Source organism: Oncorhynchus mykiss, chromosome 29 (genome assembly GCF_057628025.1).
Source record: "Oncorhynchus mykiss isolate SJ-2025 chromosome 29, ASM5762802v1, whole genome shotgun sequence".
NCBI lineage: Eukaryota > Metazoa > Chordata > Actinopteri > Salmoniformes > Salmonidae > Oncorhynchus > Oncorhynchus mykiss.
Genome location: NC_143050.1, coordinates 33,507,640 through 33,527,500, shown reverse-complemented (window position 1 = coordinate 33,527,500; position 19,861 = coordinate 33,507,640). Strand labels below are relative to the sequence as shown.

The 19,861-nt window shown below is 44.2% G+C and overlaps 1 protein-coding gene and 1 long non-coding RNA gene across 10 annotated transcripts in view; one reads left to right on the top strand and one right to left on the bottom strand.

The window, feature by feature from the left end:
- LOC149970431 (uncharacterized) overlaps nucleotides 1-17,589 on the top strand; it is a 123,796-nt gene extending 106,207 nt beyond the window's left edge. Inside the window, exon 3 of the long non-coding RNA XR_016493356.1 lies at nucleotides 17,452-17,589. This is a non-coding gene — a long non-coding RNA (uncharacterized LOC149970431). The remainder of the gene's footprint in view (nucleotides 1-17,451) is intronic.
- The window catches only part of LOC110509694 (microtubule-associated serine/threonine-protein kinase 3), a 178,209-nt gene continuing 162,159 nt past the window's right edge, over nucleotides 3,812-19,861 (bottom strand). For all 9 annotated transcript variants that reach the window (XM_090227064.1, XM_021590733.3, XM_021590734.3 and 6 more), the window contains 11 exons: nucleotides 18,261-18,362; nucleotides 16,224-16,346; nucleotides 15,878-15,990; nucleotides 15,031-15,152; nucleotides 14,588-14,802; nucleotides 14,162-14,362; nucleotides 13,163-13,389; nucleotides 12,794-12,916; nucleotides 12,384-12,520; nucleotides 11,107-11,291; nucleotides 3,812-10,934 (listed from right to left, as the gene is read on the bottom strand). In XM_090227064.1, coding sequence (XP_090083190.1) covers nucleotides 7,033-10,934; nucleotides 11,107-11,291; nucleotides 12,384-12,520; nucleotides 12,794-12,916; nucleotides 13,163-13,389; nucleotides 14,162-14,362; nucleotides 14,588-14,802; nucleotides 15,031-15,152; nucleotides 15,878-15,990; nucleotides 16,224-16,346; nucleotides 18,261-18,362 — 5,450 coding nt within the window. In that variant the 3' untranslated portion in view covers nucleotides 3,812-7,032. The remainder of the gene's footprint in view (nucleotides 10,935-11,106; nucleotides 11,292-12,383; nucleotides 12,521-12,793; nucleotides 12,917-13,162; nucleotides 13,390-14,161; nucleotides 14,363-14,587; nucleotides 14,803-15,030; nucleotides 15,153-15,877; nucleotides 15,991-16,223; nucleotides 16,347-18,260; nucleotides 18,363-19,861) is intronic.

Sequence of the window (19,861 nt, the reverse complement as noted above, 5' to 3'; positions counted from 1 at the left end):
CAAGTCAGTTAATAAAATTTCTGCCCTTCTAGAGCTGCCCCGGTCTACTGTAAGTGCTGTTATTGTGAAGTGGAAACATCTAAGAGCAACAACGGCTCAGCCATAAAGTGGTAGGCCAAACAAGCTCACAGAACGGGACTGCTGAGTGCTGAAGCGCTTAGCTTGTAAAAATCGTCTGTCCTCGGATGCAACACTCACTACTGAGTTCCAAACTGCCTGCAACGTCTGTTGGTCGGGAGCTTCATGAAATGGGTTTCCATAGCCAAGCAGCAGCACACAAGCCTAAGATAACTATGTGCAATGCGAAGTGTTGGCTGGAGTAGTGTAAAGTTCGCTGCCATTTGACTCTGGAGCAGTGCAAACACATTCTCTGGAGTGATGATTCATGCTTCACCATCTGGGTTTGGCGGATGCCAGGAGAACGCTACCTGCCCCAATGCATAGTGCCAACTGTAAAGTTTGCTGGAGGGGGAATAATGGTCTTGGGCTGTTTTTCATGGTTCGGGCTAGGCCTCTTAGTTCCAGTGAAGGGGAATATTAACGCTACAGCATACAATGACATTCTAGACGATTCTGTGCTTACACTTTGTGGCAACAGTTTACGGATGGCCCTTTCATGTTTCAGCATGACAGAGCCGTGCACAAAGTGAGGTCCATGCGTAAACGGCCCTAGCCCTCACCCTCCGATCCGACAGGTTTCAGACGTGCTCAATGCGATTGAGATCCGGGCTCTTCGCTGGCCATGGCAGAACACTGACATTCCTCTTTTTGCCAGTCCTGTCTGGTCCAGCGACGGTGGGTTTGTGCCCATAGCCGACGTTGTTGCCGGTGATGTCTGGTGAGGACCTGCCCACAAGTCCTCAGTCCAGCCTCTCTCTGTCACACCCTGACCTTAGTTATCTTTGTTTTCTTTATTATTTTGCTTAGGTCAGGATGTGACGAGGGTGGTTTGTTTAGTTTTTGAATTGTCTAGGGGTTTTTGGTTGCCTAGATTGGTTCTCAACCAGAGGCAGCTGTTTATCGTTGTCTCTGATAGAGGACCATATTTAGGTAGCCATATTCCTTGGGTAGTTTGTGGGTTCTTATTCTATGTTTAGTTGCCTTTCTGCACTAGCCATTTTAGCTTCACAATTTGTTTTGTTGTTTTGTGTAGTTTGACGGGCCACAGTCCGGAACCTCCAATGACGGGCCACAGTCCGGAACCTCCAACGACGGTCCCCAGTCCGGAGCCCCCAGCGACGATCCCCAGTCCGGAGCCTACAGCGACGATCCCCAGTCCGGGGCCTCCAGCGACGGTCCCCAGCCCGGGGTCTCCAGCGACGGTCCCCAGCCCGGGGTCTCCAGCGACGGTCCCCAGCCCGGGGTCTCCAGCGACGGTCCCCAGCCCGGGGTCTCCAGCGACAGTCCCCAGCCCGGGGTCTCCAGCGACGGTCCCCAGTCCGGGGTCGCCAGCGATGATCCACGGGTCAGTGCTACAAGGGCGGAGGGATCAGTGTAAAGAAGGGGGGCGGCGTCCAGAACCAGAGCCGCCACCGAAGTTAGATGCCCACCCAGACCCTCCCATATAGGTTTAGGTTTGCGGCCAGGAGTCCGCACCTTTGGGGGGGGGGGGTACTGTCATGCCCTGACCTTAGTTATCTTTGTTTTCTTTATTATTTTAGTTAGGTCAGGGTGTGACGAGGGTGGTTTGTTTAGTTCTTGTATTGTCTAGGTTTTTTTGTAAGTCTAGGTGTTTATATGTCTATGGCTGAGAGTGTCAGCCATAGACATATACCTTGTTTAACTTGGGTCAAACGTTTCAGGTAGCCTTCCACAAGCTTCCCACAATAAGTTGGGTGAATTTTTGTCCATTCCTCCTGACAGAGCTGGTGTAACTTAGTCAGGTTTGTAGGCCTCCTTGCTCACACACGCCTTTTCAGTTCTGCCCACACATTTTCTTTGGGATTGAGGTCAGGGCTATGTGATGGCCACTCCAATACCTTGACATTGTTGTCCTTAAGCCATTTTGCCACAACTTTGGAAGTATGCTTGGGGTCATTGTCCATTTGGAAGACCCATTTGCGACCAAGCTTTAACTTCCTGACTGATGTCTTGAGATGTTGCTTCAATACAGTTGAAGTCGGAAGTTTACTTACGCTTAGGTTGGAGTCATTAAAACTTGTTTTTTCAACCACTCCACACATTTCTTGTTAACAAACTATATTTTGGCAAGTCGGATACAAGTAATTTTTCCAACAATTGTTTACAGACAGATTATTTCACTTATAATCATGCACTAAGTTGACTGTGTCTTTAAACAGCTTAGAAAACAAACAGCTTAGAAAAACAATGCAGTTAAGAAAATACCAAAAAAAGTAAATTAAAAAAAGGGATAAGAAAAACTAATAACTCTGTACCGGTACAGAGTCAATGTGTCAAATAATTATGTACATGCTGGTAGGGTTGTTAAAGTGGCTATGCATACATAATAACAGAGTAGTAGCAGCGTGGGGGGGGGGGCAAATAGTCTGGGTAGCCATTTGATTAGCTGTTCAGGAGTCTTATGGCTCCAGGGGTAGAAGCTGTCTAGAGAATCTTGTTTCTCATGGTCTGAGAGTCATTTAGGTCCCTTTTCGGCAAACTCCAAGCATGCTGTCATGTGCCTTTTACTGAGGAGTGGCTTCCATGTGACCATCGGGTTCTTGGTCACTTCCCTGACCTTGTAAGCTCAATAAATATTTTTTATTGGCACATAACTACCTCCATTCTTCCATTCATTTGTATAGGTTAACTTCAGACAGAGTGGTCATATTAGTTAGTAGGCCAAACTGTTCAGACGTTTTCACGAGAATAACTTTTTCCGGCGATTTCTGCTGGTTTGACAAACAGCACTGTAGTTCTGCCAGTTTCCAACGCAGATGCGGAATTGTGACATAGGTGGATTGACGCAAAAAAACCTGATCTCTGAATTTAACTAAGATTTTGATGGGGATTTTTTCCATCTCTTGAGAAGAACGCATTTCACTACCTCACCAACCTGACGTATGCCGATCTTAGTGGTAATAAACTAGTTGTTGCCAATACGAATCCATTCAACTCACTGAATAATGTCCTGCTCAATTTGGCCATTAATCAGATAGAAATGGTTTAAGTAGACTCTGTCAAAAGAGAAAATAGCTAAATTGACCTGAGTGACAACCCTTTGGCATGCAACTGTTCCAACATGAATTGGTTGGATTCAAAGCAATACCAATAGTGATTTACATAGATAGGACGTGTTGGTTCAAAGGAAAGGTTATCAGATGTGCATTTGCTGATACAATTTGTTACAATTTGGACATGTTATGTCAATGGCAATTTTAACAACTGCATGTGTCATAATAAAAAAAACGAAGAAAGAAATAGAGAATATGAAATGCTTCGAAGGGTAACACTTTATTTGGAAATAGTCCCCTGCAGATGGTATAAAATAATGTTCAACTTGCTATCAACAAACTGTTCAGCTAACTATTCACTAACCATAGCCCAACCCTAAACTTAACTGAAAACAAAAGTAAGCTGTTGCATATCAACAGCTGCAGATGAGAGTTTGTGCATCTTAACGGAACTATTTAAGTAAGTGGGTCAGAACTAAGTTTAGTTCATTGACTAAAACAATCAGGGTAGTTCTACCATATCCATTAGAACTGAACATTCCAAGGATACAGTCAAGGCCAGGCATGCCGTTTTAGTATATCTCTTCATAATCTTTATATCACAATGACGCAAATAATAATGCATATTCAGATTGTTCATGATCATTTCATTATATCAATAGAGAAAAAAAACAGACTTTTACCATGCCTTTTTTATTTTCAGTGTTATGCAACTTTAGAAGTATAAATATCTGTTTTAATATACATCTATGACATCCATAGAGATTTCCTTGGGCAAAATACAAAAACTCAAACATCTGTATTGTACAAATCCTAAAAGACAAACCATATAGTAAGCAAGTTCATCTAATACTAGTTTCACACATAAAGGAAAAAAAGGAAACTCCAAAAACAAGCAGGACAAATGTGGGACCCGACGGATGTTGAAACAGAGACATTGACCACCACACAGATAGACAGTCTAACACAACAGGGTGGCTGGATAGGTGAGGAAGTCACAGACACTACCAACACGAACATATTTCCTGTGACGTAGCGTATCGACTTGGCAAATCATTAACACAATATACAAAATATACATCCATGAAGTATTTGTAAACAAACACTGAATGTGCTATTTTTAAAGGATTTAAACATCAATCAGAAAAAAAGGCATGGGGACAAATAGACACTCCATCATTAAAAGAAAGTGTTTTCTGATTAATTTCCATCTGTATCCACCAACTGGGCACAACGTCTTGTTTTGATTTGACATTTGGTTGAAATGTCATCTAATGTGAATTCAACGTCAAATCAACAAAAAATGTCACCGTGTCATTCAATTTTGGTTAAAGTTAGGTGCAAAAAAAAAAAAATGAAATTCCCTTACATTGATGACTTTCTTCAAATCCGATCAGTTTTTCACGTTCATTCAACGTCATCCCATTGAATCTTTTTGGTTGAAATGACGTGGAAACAAGGTTGACTCAACCCGCTTTTGGCCAGTGGGAAGAGCCTGTTTGATAGGGACCAACATTCTCATCTCAATCATTCTTTCTACTAACTTGTACAAGTAGAAGGAAGGGGAAAGGTGTCTAATAAGGTGAATTTTTTTTTCCTCTCCCCCCAAATGTTTGACAATACATTTACAATAACTAAATGAGAATAGTAAAACTTCAGATTCTTATTTAAAAAAAAAAAATCTTTACAATCAATCTCATTCGTTATTTTCTACAATGTGCATTCGTGGGTACAGGTTACCATTTATGTAAATATATAGCGTCCCGTTTAGTTTTTGTTTGCCTCCCTAAGATAAAGTAGATTGTCTATTGTTATGACATAGCCCACATTAGAGTAAATATTGTATAGCATATTTTGAAAATCTACTTTGTGTTGGATATTTAGGATATGCAATCAAAAGGACTGGCGGCTAAACTACAGGATATGCCTACGTCAGCGTAAAAGAAGTCCACTGTTTTTTGATACACAAAGCCAGTATGATCACCTAAACATCAGCTGTCTAGAATAATGACCTATGTATATAAGATTTGTATACTGGTGCATTTTGTTCTTACAAAATCAGTCATTTCAAGCCTATTGTTAGCTAGACATTTAACTGGATATTGTTTTCATCTGGCTGATCTGGCACATAAATGTAGGCTACTGCATTGCTTACGGAAAAAAGAAAAGAAAAAAACAGGAGTTGAATGAAAATGACAAAAAAAAACAATACAAACAATACAAACAATAGAACACAACTTCAGAAGATTATCTGAAATCTAAATCTCTTGCAACCCTGACGTTCCCAATATATTTTCTAGACGTTTACTTGAATTTGAGCCCTTTTTTAATTTACCATACCCAAAAATGCATTTCCCATTGCATGAACATCTATATCGCACAAATATAAACAAAACTGGAAAACAACACCCAATAAGATGCAGATTACTCCTTAAAAACGGACTTTCAGAAATCTCTTCCACAGTGTGGCAAACATACTTAGAATTGTTGGTTCATTCCATCAACTCATTGAGCTTGCATTCTACACATTGTCATAATAACATACATATTTTCTCAGTGAAATATTCAAATTTATTGGGCTCAGTGAAATATTCCAGTGTATTACAATTCTTCATACATTATGGCAAAATCGAGATTGAACACATTCTTGGGAACCACTTGCCTCTTCCAGCTTTTTATTTGTTTATTTTCAACACTACATTTTTGAGGAAAAGCACAATTGCCCATTTATGCTTTATTTCTCTTCAAGTAAAATTCAGAACATATCGGAACTGTTAAAATTACCATGTTAGAGAGGATGTATTTTGGATAGGTATAGATAGACATTATGTTAGCTTATTCTAGACCACAGAATTATCAAGCAGAACATGATTCTGAAATGACATCACTGAGTATACAAACATGACATTGCAAAATATATACATATAAAACAAACACTTATATTTACTTAAGCCCATGTATCCCAATTTGTACAGTTAGTGTTGACATAATTACTTACAAGATATTGCATAAAAATCAAAGGTTAAGAAATGTAGAGATGTGAAAGGAATGTGAATTACAACACAACCTGCTAAGAACAGCAAGTTTTTTTTTATTCCCCATAACCCTAAGGCCTCATCCACTAAATATGATTCCAGAACCGTAAGATGATTCCATATTAAATAGTTATAGGTAAGAAGTACAGAAAATAGTGCGTTACTTCTGTGCACCGCTATCCCAAAACCCCCCAAAAAGCTAACTTCACTTCTTGGTAATAGAAAATAAAGAAAAAGCGACATAAGATAAAGTATCTAAACAAACTTGGTGATATTTGACTTCGGTATAACGAGTGTGAGTGAATGATCTGCATCAATATCACAACGCTTAAATGGTTGACTGGATGATGTGCCATGGCTACTGTGTTTTCAGCTCACATAACTCTTTGAGTGGGAGTGAAATGGACATAGTTCAGTCTACACGCATCCAAAGTCTGCTACCTTTAACGTCAGGTGCTCTAAACCCAGTGCAATTCAATTCAACGTGCCCCCTGACATATTGATTGCACATTGCACTCTGCTGTCAATTAAAAATAAAGCCCCCAATCAATCACCAGATACACATTTGACACCTTTGTTACACACAGCAGAGAACCACAAATGAGCAGCAAATCAGTCTACATTCAGTCCAAAAACATTAGACATTTATTGTATCGACCAAGCATTCACAATCACCACCACACACACTCAGGATAACACACAAAAATCTGTCTCTCTCACGCAATATAAACACTGAAGTAACAGCTTCCCCGGTTCTCAAAAAAATAAGGCATGATGACACTACTAGCAAAAACAAAAATGTTTTATTTCTGACATATCGCAAAAGCAAAGGTGGCTGCCGTCATATTTTTTAAATCCAGCATTTACTTCCTGTTTGCGGGGCCACGTGGCAAATCCTTTGATTGCTTGTGTCGGGCCAAGTCTTTGTCTGAACCTGTGGCTTCTTTCACCACAGCAGCCACTCTTGAAATCTCTCTCTTGGTGTTTTTCTGTGCAGACGCTACCTCTTGAGCAGATTCCCCTTTCTTCTTGTCAGCCTGTTCTTTTCGGCTGGAGGTTACCTGCTTGTCAGAGTTAGTGACCCTTGGTTCAGCTGTGCTGAGTTGGGCCTGGGGGGTGCTGTTGCTGGGGGTAGTGGCTGCTGGCCCTGTGGCATCCACCCCACCCAGGCCCCTATAAGAGTCCAACCTAAGGCCTTCTGACCTAGGGGCCTCTTCCCTCGGCTTCTCCTGGTCCTCCCTAGAGGTCTGGACCACAGCCTCCTGTCCGGTGCTGCCGTTGGCCCTGCTTGAGAGAGTTCCACCTTTGGGTGGGTGTGCTTCTCTTCTCACTGCTGGGGCTGGCACCACTGGTAAAGGGGCGGATTGGGAGGGAGCACTGGACCAGGTCGGAGGCTCTTTCTGGGCTTGTCGGGTTGCAGCAAAGATATGGGCTGGCTCTTTCATGACAGTGGTAGCGTTTGGGGAAAGAGTTTTGTGAGGGGGTGATTTATGTTTTGAATCTATGATTTGTCTGACAACTGTTGAAGTAGTGATTTCCTTTTGTTTGGAGTTGATTGAGGTTGAGATAGAGGTTTTCTGAGGGGCTGATTTCTGTTTTGAGTCCAGGTTATCTTTAATGACTTGGGCTGGGGTTGGTGCAAAGGTGTGGGGTTCTGGTTCTTTCTGTTGCTTTCTTGGGTCAGAGTTTTGTCTGACAACTGGAGTTAGGGCAGGAATTTGGGACAAAGATTCCTTTAGTTTGGAGACTGAACTTTCTTTGACATGGCTTTGGACTGAGGTTTTGAGTAGGGGATCTTTCTGTTTTGAGTCTGGGATTTCTTTGACCATTGAGACCGAGGTGTTCTGAGACGACTCTTGCGGTTTTGAATCCAGGCTCACTTTGACGACTGGGGCCGTGGCTGGCGTTTTCGCTTCATACATCCCCCTCTCCTCCTCTGTCTTCCCAAAAGTTTGTGAAGGGAGAGGTGAGTCAGATCTTGGCTTAGTTTTGGGATTGAAGATCGTTGGTGGGGACTGTTTCACTGTCCGCACAGGACTCGTCTCTTTGATATTTACATCAACAGTTTGCTTTTTAGTGATGGGTATTTCTGCCTCAAGAGCGCCTTTGACCCAAGCCTTTTCAGAAGGTCGATTTGTTAAAGATAACTGCTCTCGCTCTCCAGTCTTTGCATTGCTACCCTTCATCTTTGGTGACGTGGGATCTTCTCTACTTTGCTTCGCTACACTACTATTTGCTACCTGACTGCTAAGGGTACAAGCATATTTTCTTTGATCACACCTTTGTGTTGCTTCTGTTTTACCAGTTGCATTGTACAACATTTCTTTTGACAAAACACATTTTACATCCACTTTAGGACTTGTCTCTCTGACTTGGGCCATTTTATCTCTTCCTGCGTTTGCAGTTTGGAGCTCCTCAACAGCAGACACACTGGCAGGTTCATTGGCATTGTTTGGAACTGGCCTGTTTCTTTGAACCGTGTCGGGATTCTGGGTTTTCTCCGTGCCATGCTGTTTTTGAGAAGCTTGACCACTTGTTCGGTTCTTATCTCCAAGACTAGGTATTGGAGCAGGGATGGACGATTGCATTGTGGTCCCTGTCGAGGGACTGCTGGATAACATCTGCTGCTTTGACAGGTATGGAGTCTGCTCTAAAATATATTGTACAAATGTAGTGATGCTACCTGTATTCTCAGCTGGTCCTTGTTTCTCATTGCTCTGCAGGTAACTGGGCCCTGACTGACAATCTGAACTTTGCTTCACTGGTACAGCTACATGAGGGGCAGTTGTATGAACCTCCACTTTTGGGGCAGGGACGGATGGTGCAGTCTTCCTGGGATTCCCTGGCTTTGCGGCGACAACTGTATCGGATGTCTTGGAGATGTCAATGTTGTTTTGCTGTGCAGGAGCTGAAGTCTCTTGAGGTGGCTCCACCTCCTCCTCCTGGTCTTCGTTGCTGACCTCCCGTATGGAGGGCGTCTTCCCGCAGTGGGAAAAGTGGGCGCTGTGGCGGGATGTCCTATGATCGTGAGCTATCATACTGGACCTGCTCTCTTGTTTCCCACCAAAGTCGGAGACCTCTGCCTTGGAGGAAGCCATAGGGGGTTCACTGTGACTAGGTCTGTCGTGTGGCATCTCACCACTGCTACTGCATTTAAACCCAGTGTTGGAAATACTAGCCTCTTTGGTGGGAACTGGGCTGCTGAGGGCCACAACAGCTGCAGGGCTTAGTATACTGGTGGGCGGGCTTTTCTGCTTGTCAGAGGGTTTGAGCAGGGGAATCAACACCTGCCGCTCAACTGGGCTTTGCAGCCATGTGGGTATCCCTATTGAGCCGCCATCGCTGTCAGCCAACTTGGAGAGGCAGGTGTCTGTTTTAGACACCCTTGGCCCGGAAAGAAGGCCAATGTCCAGGGTGCCCTCCAGGGGTTTGAGGGAGGAGACCAGACGCCCCTCCAGCTTGTATTCCGAGGAGGTCTTCCTGAGGGAGCCTTCATTGGAGGAGATGAGCTGGAGTTTCTCCACGGCGCTTCCATCCCCCCTCCCAGAGAACATCTTGGGGTTCAGGCCCTCAGGGCTGGTGTGGACGCTGATCATTGTACTTTTGATGTGGTCTAGAGCCAGCGCTGAGTCCAGCTGCAGACTCTTGGAACGTATGGAGCTAAAATGGAGGCTCTCATGAATGCCGGGAGAGAGCCGACACATGCCGCCGTCTTCTCGCTCCTCGAACGACAGCCTCTTTCGGGCAAATTCCATGTTGGGGGCCTTGAAATCAAGCCTGTCTGGCTTACCGCCCTCTTTGCTCTGCCTGGACAGCTGCCACTCAGGCTTCTGGGGGCTCCAGTCAGGATGGATAGAGCACAGAGACGAGTCAGCGCTATTGCCCCCTAGTGGTTCGGGGGTGCCATCACCGGCACGCGTGTTCAGCTTCTTATACAGAACATCTTTTAGGGTGAAGCTGGCAGCTTTGCCTTCCAGTGAGACTGTATCTGAGCCTTGGCTTCTGCCCTGGCATCTTCCTCCTTCAGCACCAGATGTATCAGACTCCTGTAGAGCGTCCTGCTTCTGCAGGGATTCTCGCCTCTCTGACCAGTCCTGTTTCTTCATCACCCCTTTGGCTTTCAGTTTCTCCTTGTCCAGCTCTTCCATAGACTCCTGCCGACCCATCTTGCGGCCAACGGGCCTCTTGAGGCAGCCCTGCTCAGCCGGCCGGACCCGGGTGATGGCCGGAGGCTCGCTGGGCGTCTCCTCCACACTCTGCAGGGTGTGGTGGTCCATGTCCCCAGGACGCACCTCCTCTCCCAGGGCCTCTTCCTGGGTCACCTCCAGGCTGTGCTTCCTGGAACACAGGTGCTTCTTGTCACCCGTGTAGGAGGGTGACAGCTTCTCCTCCGACTGCACCCGCTGGAGGAGCGGCGAGCGGGGCGGCTCCGCACTCTTGGGCCGTACCATGTGGCGGACAATGGTGGGGGGAGAGTGCATCTTGACTGGGAAGGCCTGAGGGGTCTTAGAGATCCCCATGGTCCCATGGCTGAGTAAGGGAGATGGTGAGCGCTGCGGGGAGGTGGGCTGGGGGGTCGGAGATGGGGTGCGGGCCAGCGGGGAGAGGGGAATGCTGCCGGCGGACTTGCGACGGCCCTGTCGGAGCCTCTGGCCCGTCAGTTTGGGGCCCAGGCCGTGGAGGGTGCTGGGACGAATGTGGCCGGAGCCTGCGGGGGAGTTTGGAGCGCTGGAGCTCGGGGAGCTACTCTGAGAGGAGTTGCCACCTGGAAACACAGAGGGAAGGACGTTATTCAACTAATAATCTTTTATAGTGGTAAATATTGTACACCTTAATTTAAGAAACAATGATTGTTTCACTGATCAATTCTAAAATTTATTTTATTGTGTACATTTAATTTATTCCATCGAATGTGAACGATTGACAGTCTATCTCACCTGACTGGTTGAAGTCGGGGGTTGGTCGGAAGGCTGCGGTGGGGGAGCGGGGGGACAGGCTGTGGGTAGGAGACCCTGGGAGACTCTCCCCAGAGGACAGGGAGCGGTTGAGAGAGGAGAAACTACGGCTGGTCTGCAGCAGAGGGGAGGGCTGCATGGCAAAACGCCTGAACACAGACCGCCGCCTGGAGAGAGAGGAGAGAAGACGACGTCAGTCTACCAGCATGAGGCCCAGAAACTCACTAGAATGTATTTGTGGTCTAGACTCTAGAGAGCGTCTAATCTAAGAAAACTATCCTTAAAAATGTGTTATAACTTAAAAAAAAAAAAAAAAACTGTCCTCTCACTGTCAAATGCGTTTATTTTCCGCAAACTTAACGTGTAAATATTTGTATGAACATAACAAGATTCAACAACTGAGACATAAACTGAACAAGATCCACAGACATGTGACTAACAGAAATGTTAGTCCCTAATGTGTCCCTGAACTAAGGGGAGCCCTGATCCCAATCCAATTGAGCACGTCTGGGACCTGTTGGATCGGAGGGCGAGGGCCATTCACCCCAGAAATGTCCGGGAACTTGCAGGTGCCTTGGTGGAAAAGTGGGGTAACATCTCACAGCAAGAACCAGCAAATCTGGTGCAGTCCATGAGGAGGAGATGCACTGCAGTACTTAATGCAGCTGCTGGCCACACCAGATACTGACTGTTACTTTTGATTTTGACCCCCCCTTTGTTCAGGGGCACATTATTCAATTTCTGTTAATCATATGTCTGTGGAACTTGTTCAGTTTATGTCTCGGTTGTTGAATATTGTTATGTTCATAGAAATATTTACACATGTTAAGTTTACGGAAAATAAATGCAGTTGACAGTGAGAGGACGTTTCTTTTTTTTTTGCTGAGTTATGATCATTGTTCTTAAATGGTGATATAACAATGTTTATGTTCTTGAGTAACCAATAAAACCATTCAGTCAATCAAAAATGAAAGCCACAGTGAGATCTTTGGAATGAAAAACTTGACCGACAGTGGTGATGAGAGTTGTCGTTGTCTAGTAGTGACAGGGGGTAATTTTAGCACTGTTGCAAGGAGCCACAGCTACACCCTGTGGTTATACTGTATATGACAAAACCTGCAAACGCTTGCTGTACAAGCTTAATAGTGACCTCTACAGAGCACACTGTAGAGAGACCTAGATCTAGTTCATTGGTTCATATCTAATAATGAAATGGTTTCTCATATAGAAAACAACAAAGCCAAACATGAAATTATTGCCTTTCTTGCGTCTTCTCCTTCTTGGGCTTCTTGGTGCGTCGGATCATCTTGCTCCTGCAGCTGTTCCTCCTGGCAGGCCCTGTTTTTATGGAGGTGTTCTCAAACGGTGTGGTGGAGATGGCCACCTTACTGCCACTCTGGAAAGGAAGCAGATACATGGACACATTAGATAAACTGGCCCAAAATGAGTGTTAAGTTAGAAACAGGGTTGTAAATAAAAAAAATAGTTGGCTGGACTACTGTAAATGAAATTACCGGTAGATAAACAATGAGAATATCAAGTTGCAAACTAGAAATACCTTTAAAATATACCTTATGCTTATACGATTACGTCACTACCCTTTGTGGACAATTGTTACTAGCAGTTACAGTACATCTGTTGAAAGCTTTATATCCAATGGTTCTCTGACCTTGAGCAGCAGTTCCACCACCTCAGTGTGGACCAGGCCGTGGACCGGCTCTCCATTCACATGAGTGATGAGGTCACCAGCTTTCAGCCCCGCCTTCAGGGCCGGACCCGGGTCCTCCACATTCTAAACACATAGAAACACAGTTAGCTACTTGTATCTATCATCACTCAATAATGAGATCATATTGCAGTACAAAAACAAAACATTGTTTCCCATGGTACAGATTTAATTGAATACAGCCACTTAACATATTATTCAATATCCAATGACACGGATGAAAGTGACCAACAGAAATGTACTGTATTACCGGTACTTCATTAGCTATTTGACTGTGTATGTCCCAACATGGTGAAACAAGGCTGTTCTTACTAAGACCGTGTGGTAGACAGTGTAGACATCACGGTCGCAGGCGTACACCGGGATGGCCCGCAGCGTGAAACCAAACTTCTTCCCTGAGCTGTGGATGATGATTGGCTGCCGAGGGCAGATGACGCAGAGCGAGGAGTCTCGGCTAGGGGAGGAGTCACGAGAAGATGGGTCCGAAGAGAGGGAATAGGGGGATATGGGGCTGGCCAGAGGGGATACCCCGAAGATATCTGGAACAATAAGACGGACAAATAAATGTCATTATTTTGAATGGTTAAAAATGGCTGTAAATATCACAAAGCATGTAAGATAACTGGAAGAATGAGAAAGACATTTCTAATGATATCTGTACCAATATGAGACACACATTAATGAAAGGTTTTTACTAGGGGAAATATTGTGGCCATTGTGATACAATCAAGAGACTAATCTGGGAATCTGCCAGATAGTGTGAAAGCTAAATAAGTGTTACCATAAACGTTTTTTGAATAGCAGACCATCAATTTGAATTCTAAAAATTCTTCAAACCAAAAACCCAGTGGAGGTTCATTTAAAGGTAAAAACACAGACACACATACAAAGACCGCTACTGTCATTTCTATTGACCTGTTTTCCAGTGGCAATCCCCTCAGTACCCAGCTGTTCCTATAAAGCCTGGGAGCCATGAATTACTGTGTCCCTGCTGGGAGTGAGCCCTAAGGGATTTACTCCCCTCCCAACAGTGGAAGGGCCTCTCAGCTCACCACCGAGTTAGTGGCTCCTCTTCTGGGCTACTGCGCACACAGCCACTCCATAAAATGGAGCCTCATCCCAGCAGGAGCTGTGCCAATTTCACACAGTTCTTTCATCTCGGCATCTTTCATCTCTTTCACACTCCTCTCTCGAAATCCATCGCTCTAATTCTAATTATGTGCTCGCGCTTACTCCTCATCCTGTCCTCTAACCTCCTCTAAATCGAAATGCTAGAGATCACAGGGGTTGTGTGTGTGTGTGTCCTCTCACCTCCAGGGATCATGAGGGAGAGGGCATTAGCTGAGACAGACTTGGAAACTTTGGCAACACCACCATGCTTATCCCCATGTCCATCGGGCTGCAGGCCGCCATGCTGCCCTCCCAGGTCCATGGGAGTCTTGGAGGAGGAGTCAGGGCTGTCTATGCCCTCATCCCTGGAAGGAAGCGGGTCCAGGTGCTCTGAGAAACTACCTACAGACCAAAGAAGAACAGGATACAATTATGTCCAAAATGTTCCATTCATGTTTTTGTTACAATCAAGCACATTAAAAACCTTGAACCATATCATAACTTTGTTTTGCTTTCGAATACCAGTTGAACCCACAGTCTTAAACACCCAACATGATGCCCATATCTAGCATTATCCCTACATCTTCTACCAGCTCTAACCAGTGCTCTAGGCCCAGGCCTCCATACCAGAGAGAGTAGCCCCGCTGTGGGTGCTCCCGGGGGTGGTTGCGTCAGCCTCGTCCTCTCCGACGGAGAAGGCCACCTTGCTGGGGTCCCCCAGGACCAGGGACTCCTCATCTCCGTCCTCTGCCTCGGCCGAGATGGCAAACTTGGGGAGCAGGCCGGGGGGGCGAAGGCCCATGCTAGTGCTCTCTGTGTCCGAGGATCGGGACAGGGTGTGCCTGAGGGGAGAAAATGGAAATGGGTAAATATCAACCACCCTCAGAAAAGAAACATTCAAAACATACTAGTTTACTGTATTATAATTGTTGTACTGACTAATTGGGTTATGCATTGCAAGTGTAATGGTGATGAGAACTGAATGAATAGTGAACCAAAAGGTGTGTGAAAACAATAGATGGTCATTAATCAGAGTTTGAGTGTAACAGAAGGGATATTGTGAAGCGTACATTTCAGTGAACTCCGGTGTCCAGCTCAGAGAGTCCACAGTCAGAGAGCTCTCACTCTTCTTCTCCTCCGTCTCGCCCTTCTCCTCCAGCTGGCCACGGGACAGGTCCAAACTGCTGTACACCTACACACCACACAGACCGAGAGACCGACACATGCAGGGACAGACACACAGACAGAGACCTTACAGACTGTCCTCATAGAGGAAAAAAAACTACTGTACACCTAAACACATCACTCACAAATATGTCCATTCATAGTATGAAAAAGTTGGGACAGACCTTGATACTATAGAAAACAGGCAGTGATTCCAAAATAGCGGCAGCAGCCACTGCTTAGACTGCTAGGCTGTGCACTATAAACTGGTGGGTCGTGGTGGATCACGGAACAAAAACTCTTCCTCAGCCATTCTCCTGCCTTCGAAGGCACATTGTTTTCAGAGGCAGAACATACTGCAATGCAGCACAACAACGCGCACGTGTTGGCATTGTGTTCTACGTTCTCCCAAAATAGATCTGATTTGCAGCAGAACATTTATGCAAAGCTGAGACTTACATTACATGATGTAGGGGGTTGGGGTAAAGATGCATAGCATGTCTTATGGACCAAATCAAGTCTGTTCCATATGAAATCTTACATGTTGAGTTAACACTGAAAGCATTCCAGATGTTGGTTTGAACTACAATCATTTTCTGTTTAAGGTAACGACCTCATTGATACACAATTGGCTTTCCATTATAAGGAGTGATATGGAAGTGTGCGAGTAGTGATGCCTTGAGTGAATGCTTTGTGACTTACCGAGAGAGTGAGAGAAACAGCGACAGAGCGAGAGAAAGAAAGAGAACACACCTTGGAGAACCTGTGAGAGCAGGAGGAGAACTGTCGTAGCTCCACATTGAAGTCTTCATCATTCGTATCCTCCTCCTCCTCCGTCTCCAGGTGATGGTACCTATCTGATCGAGCTGTGGGGGGAAAAAAAACTTTCAATTTTGAAGTAGCTGTATTGTATAGTATAGATTACTGTACTTTTTAATAGCAGGAAGTAGACTAGACTCACTGTCGAAATAGCTGTATTCTATAGTAGATTACTGTACTTTTTAAGAGCAGGAAGTAGACTAGACTCACTGTCGAAGTAGCTGTATTTTATAGTATAGATTACTGTACTTTTTAAGAGCAGGAAGTAGACTAGACTCACTGTCGAAGTAGCTGGTGTCGTCCTCTGACTCCAGCTGAGGGATGAACTCAGCCTTCTGTCTCAGCAGACTGTCCCAGTCCAGAGTGTGGAAGAACTGGTGGTGCTTCACCTCATACGCACCGCCTAAGGAAGAATGCACAAACACATTATGAACAGACACATATAACCTGACAGAGCTTGAGAGAATATGCAGAGAAGAATGGGAGAAACTCCCCAAATACAGGTGTGCCAAGCTTGTAGCGTCATACACAAGAAGACTCGAGGCTGTAATCGCTGCCAAAGGTGCTTCAACAAAGTACTGAGTAAAGGGTCTGAATACTTATGTAAATGTGCGTTTTTTTTGTTTTAAGCTTTGTCATTATGGCGTATTGATGAGGGGGAAAAAATGTTTTAATCCATTTTAGAATAAGGTTGTAACGTAACAAAATGTGGAAAAAGTCAAGGGGTCTGAATACTTTATGAATGCACACACACTGTACACACACGCATACACACAGTGGTGTAAAGTACTTAATAAAAATACTTTGAAGTACGACTTAAGTAGTTTTTTGTTGTATCTGTACTTTACTATGTCTTTTTCGGACAATTTCTACTTTTACTTAACTACATTCCTAAAGAAAATAATTATCTTTTTACTCCATACATTTTCCCTGACACCCACAAGTATTTGTTATATTTTGAATGCTGAGCAGAACAGGAAAAGTGTTCAATTCACACGCTTATCAAGAGAACATCCATGGCATCGCTACTGCCTTTGATCTGGCGGTCTCACTGAACACACAAATGATGTCTAAGTGTTGGAGTGTGCCCCTGGCTTTCCGTACAATACAAAAAAACAAGAAAAAGGCGCCATCTGGTTTGCTTAATATAAGGAATTTTAAATTATTTGTACTTTTACTTTTGATACTTAAGTATATTTAAAACCAAATACTTTTAGACTTTTACTCAAGTAGTATTTTACTAAGTGACTCTCACTTGAGTCATTTTCTATTTAGGTATCTTTACTTTTACTCAAGTATGGCAAATGGGGTACTTTTTCCACCTCTGCATACACAAACAGACTCACAGAGATGGACACAGATATCTTGCACACATAGTCCTACTGCAAGTACCAACATACAAACTTCTGGTCCATTCAAGACAAAAGTTGACATTGGACAGCGGTGCCACTGACCCAACACAAAGGAAATGCAGACGCTAACATTTCATCCTCTTTTTTACTGGCCAGCACCCAAAAGTGACATCACCAGCCATCAATTATGCAGTGCAATTTCCTGTCGGTGACCTTTGAGGAAGAGACGGAGGGCCACCGATGAATAGTTCGAGCCCAACCTCTGGATCTGATGAATACAGTGCTGTGCAGGAGACAAAGGCTACGTCCCAAATGGCACCCGATTCCCTTCACGGTGCACTACTTTTGACCAGAGCCCTATATAGCAAATAGGGTGCCATTTAAGACACAGTGGGGAGCCCATGGCTTCATCTCAGGTCAGGGACAATGTTTATGATTCGCAGACGCTGAAGATGCGTGACCTTGCCCGGGTCGACATTCGAGGTGGCCCGGGAGGAATTATTGTAATTGGGGAAAGGAAAAGGTGAGGCAGCGGGGTTTTGTGATAAACTGTTCCGCCCATTTGTTTGATCCCATTTGTCCAGCCTTGTATCTTTAAATAACGGGCTGTGCTGAGAAGGCACCAAGAGAGTTATGACAATAACCACTGTCTGTACCTGGACAGTTTTAACTGAGGGGAGAGGACGCTCCCTGGTAGGTCATAACTGTTAGTAAACCTTTGAACACCTTCAACCTCTAATAATAGAAAACATTTCATTTCCTGTACCCTGTGCTGAGTTTCAACAAATTAAACGTAGCCCCAATAAATCCAATCTTTTGCCTGACTCACATAAATATGGGGCCGACTCTAACCGTAATCTGCTTGGTGGATGTGAAACCAGGCCACCCTAGTACAGCTTGGTTTGGTTTGGTAGAGTGAAAAAGGTATTTGTATGTGGCATGTGTTGTGCACAACTTGTGCCTACCTGTTCCCATTCTCTCCAGAGGGTTCTGTCTGAGTAGCAGGGTGATCAGTTCCTGGGAGTCGGCAGGGGGAGCATCTTCTCCTTCCGGCCAGTTGATCTCATCTTGGAAATGACAACACACTCAGTTATAGTTAGTACTTAGCAAAATCCCACAGACAACACATATAGAGTTAGCTAGAAGTTAGCAACAATATCCCACACAAAAAAACCAACTGAGTTGACTAGCCGTTAGCACTATCCCATAGACAACACATACGGAGTTAGCAGTTAGCCACATTTAACAGTCCCACAGTCAATCTGATTAATGCATGTCATTGAGAGTTTCCTCAGACAAAAGGGCATATTGTTATTCACACCATTGAATTTGGAAATTGGCGATCTTCACTCCCTCAAGGATGAGATTAAATTCATGATTGTCTGTTCTCCAGTACTGGAATAATATGTATTATCCAGGTCTGAATTTTTTAAATAATTACATTGTTACATACATTATTGCCTTCAGAAAGTATTCATACCCTTCGACTTATCCACGTGACTCGTTTTAGGAAACTGGGCGTATGTCGCGCCATTTTTTTTATTATCAAAATGCGTTTTTAGGCAGAAATGCCTTCTGGAACATGTGAACTTCATGTGCCTTAATAATACACTTGTATGCCATCTGTAAATATGAATACAATTGTTAAATTACGAGCCTAGTTGGTTTAGCCACAGAAAAAGACAACAACCATCCCGCCAGCCATGATCGGCCTAGGTAATGAGTAGGCTCGTAGGCTCGACATGCAGAGAGATGAGTTCGAATTGATCTGCCATGTAGCTCGCTGCTGTCTATAACATGAGCTGGTCATTATGTGTAGGTAATAATTTATAATCTGCTAACACTGCATAAGTGTTGCTCTCCACTTTCTGGAAAACCCGAGTTTTGAAGGCAGTGCAATTAAAGTATGATAGCTAAGGAGATGGAGATAATTCTGGCGTTTGATTGCAAATATGCAGACGGAGTCAAAAAGAGAACTGTTGTATAAAACACCTGACTCTGGATTACGTCTTCAAACTAAGGGTAACCATGGCATCCGTGAGAGAGAGGGAGAAGCGTCCATCCATGTTTACGGGTAAGATAGTCTAGCTAGCTACATTTTCAGATATGACATTTCTCATTTTGGCAGAAAGTCGTTATCATTTCAAGTTAAAGCCTACTGTTAGCTAGTTAGCTAACGTTAGCTGGCTAGTTAGCTAATGTTACGTGTATGATCTGTGTAGTAATATTATTCATATCTCTGAGCCATTTGCATTGCTAGTTATAGCCTAATGCTAGCTGGCTCAAATTGAACCTGGTTGGTTATCTACCTGCAGATTCATGCAGGGTAGTAACGTTATGAGATGGGATTATGGTTAATTGTTTAGCTTGCTAGCTAGCTACAAGTCTAAACAAAAGACTACATTATGCAAGTAACTATTTCAATAGAATGTTCATAATGTCACTGCAACAACTGTCGATAGACGTAGCTGGTAAATTCGCTCTGGCCATCTACTCCGATTTCAGAGCACTCCCGTCAGTGTGCCAGAGCGCGGAATAATTTACGAACGCTCAACACCCATTGAAT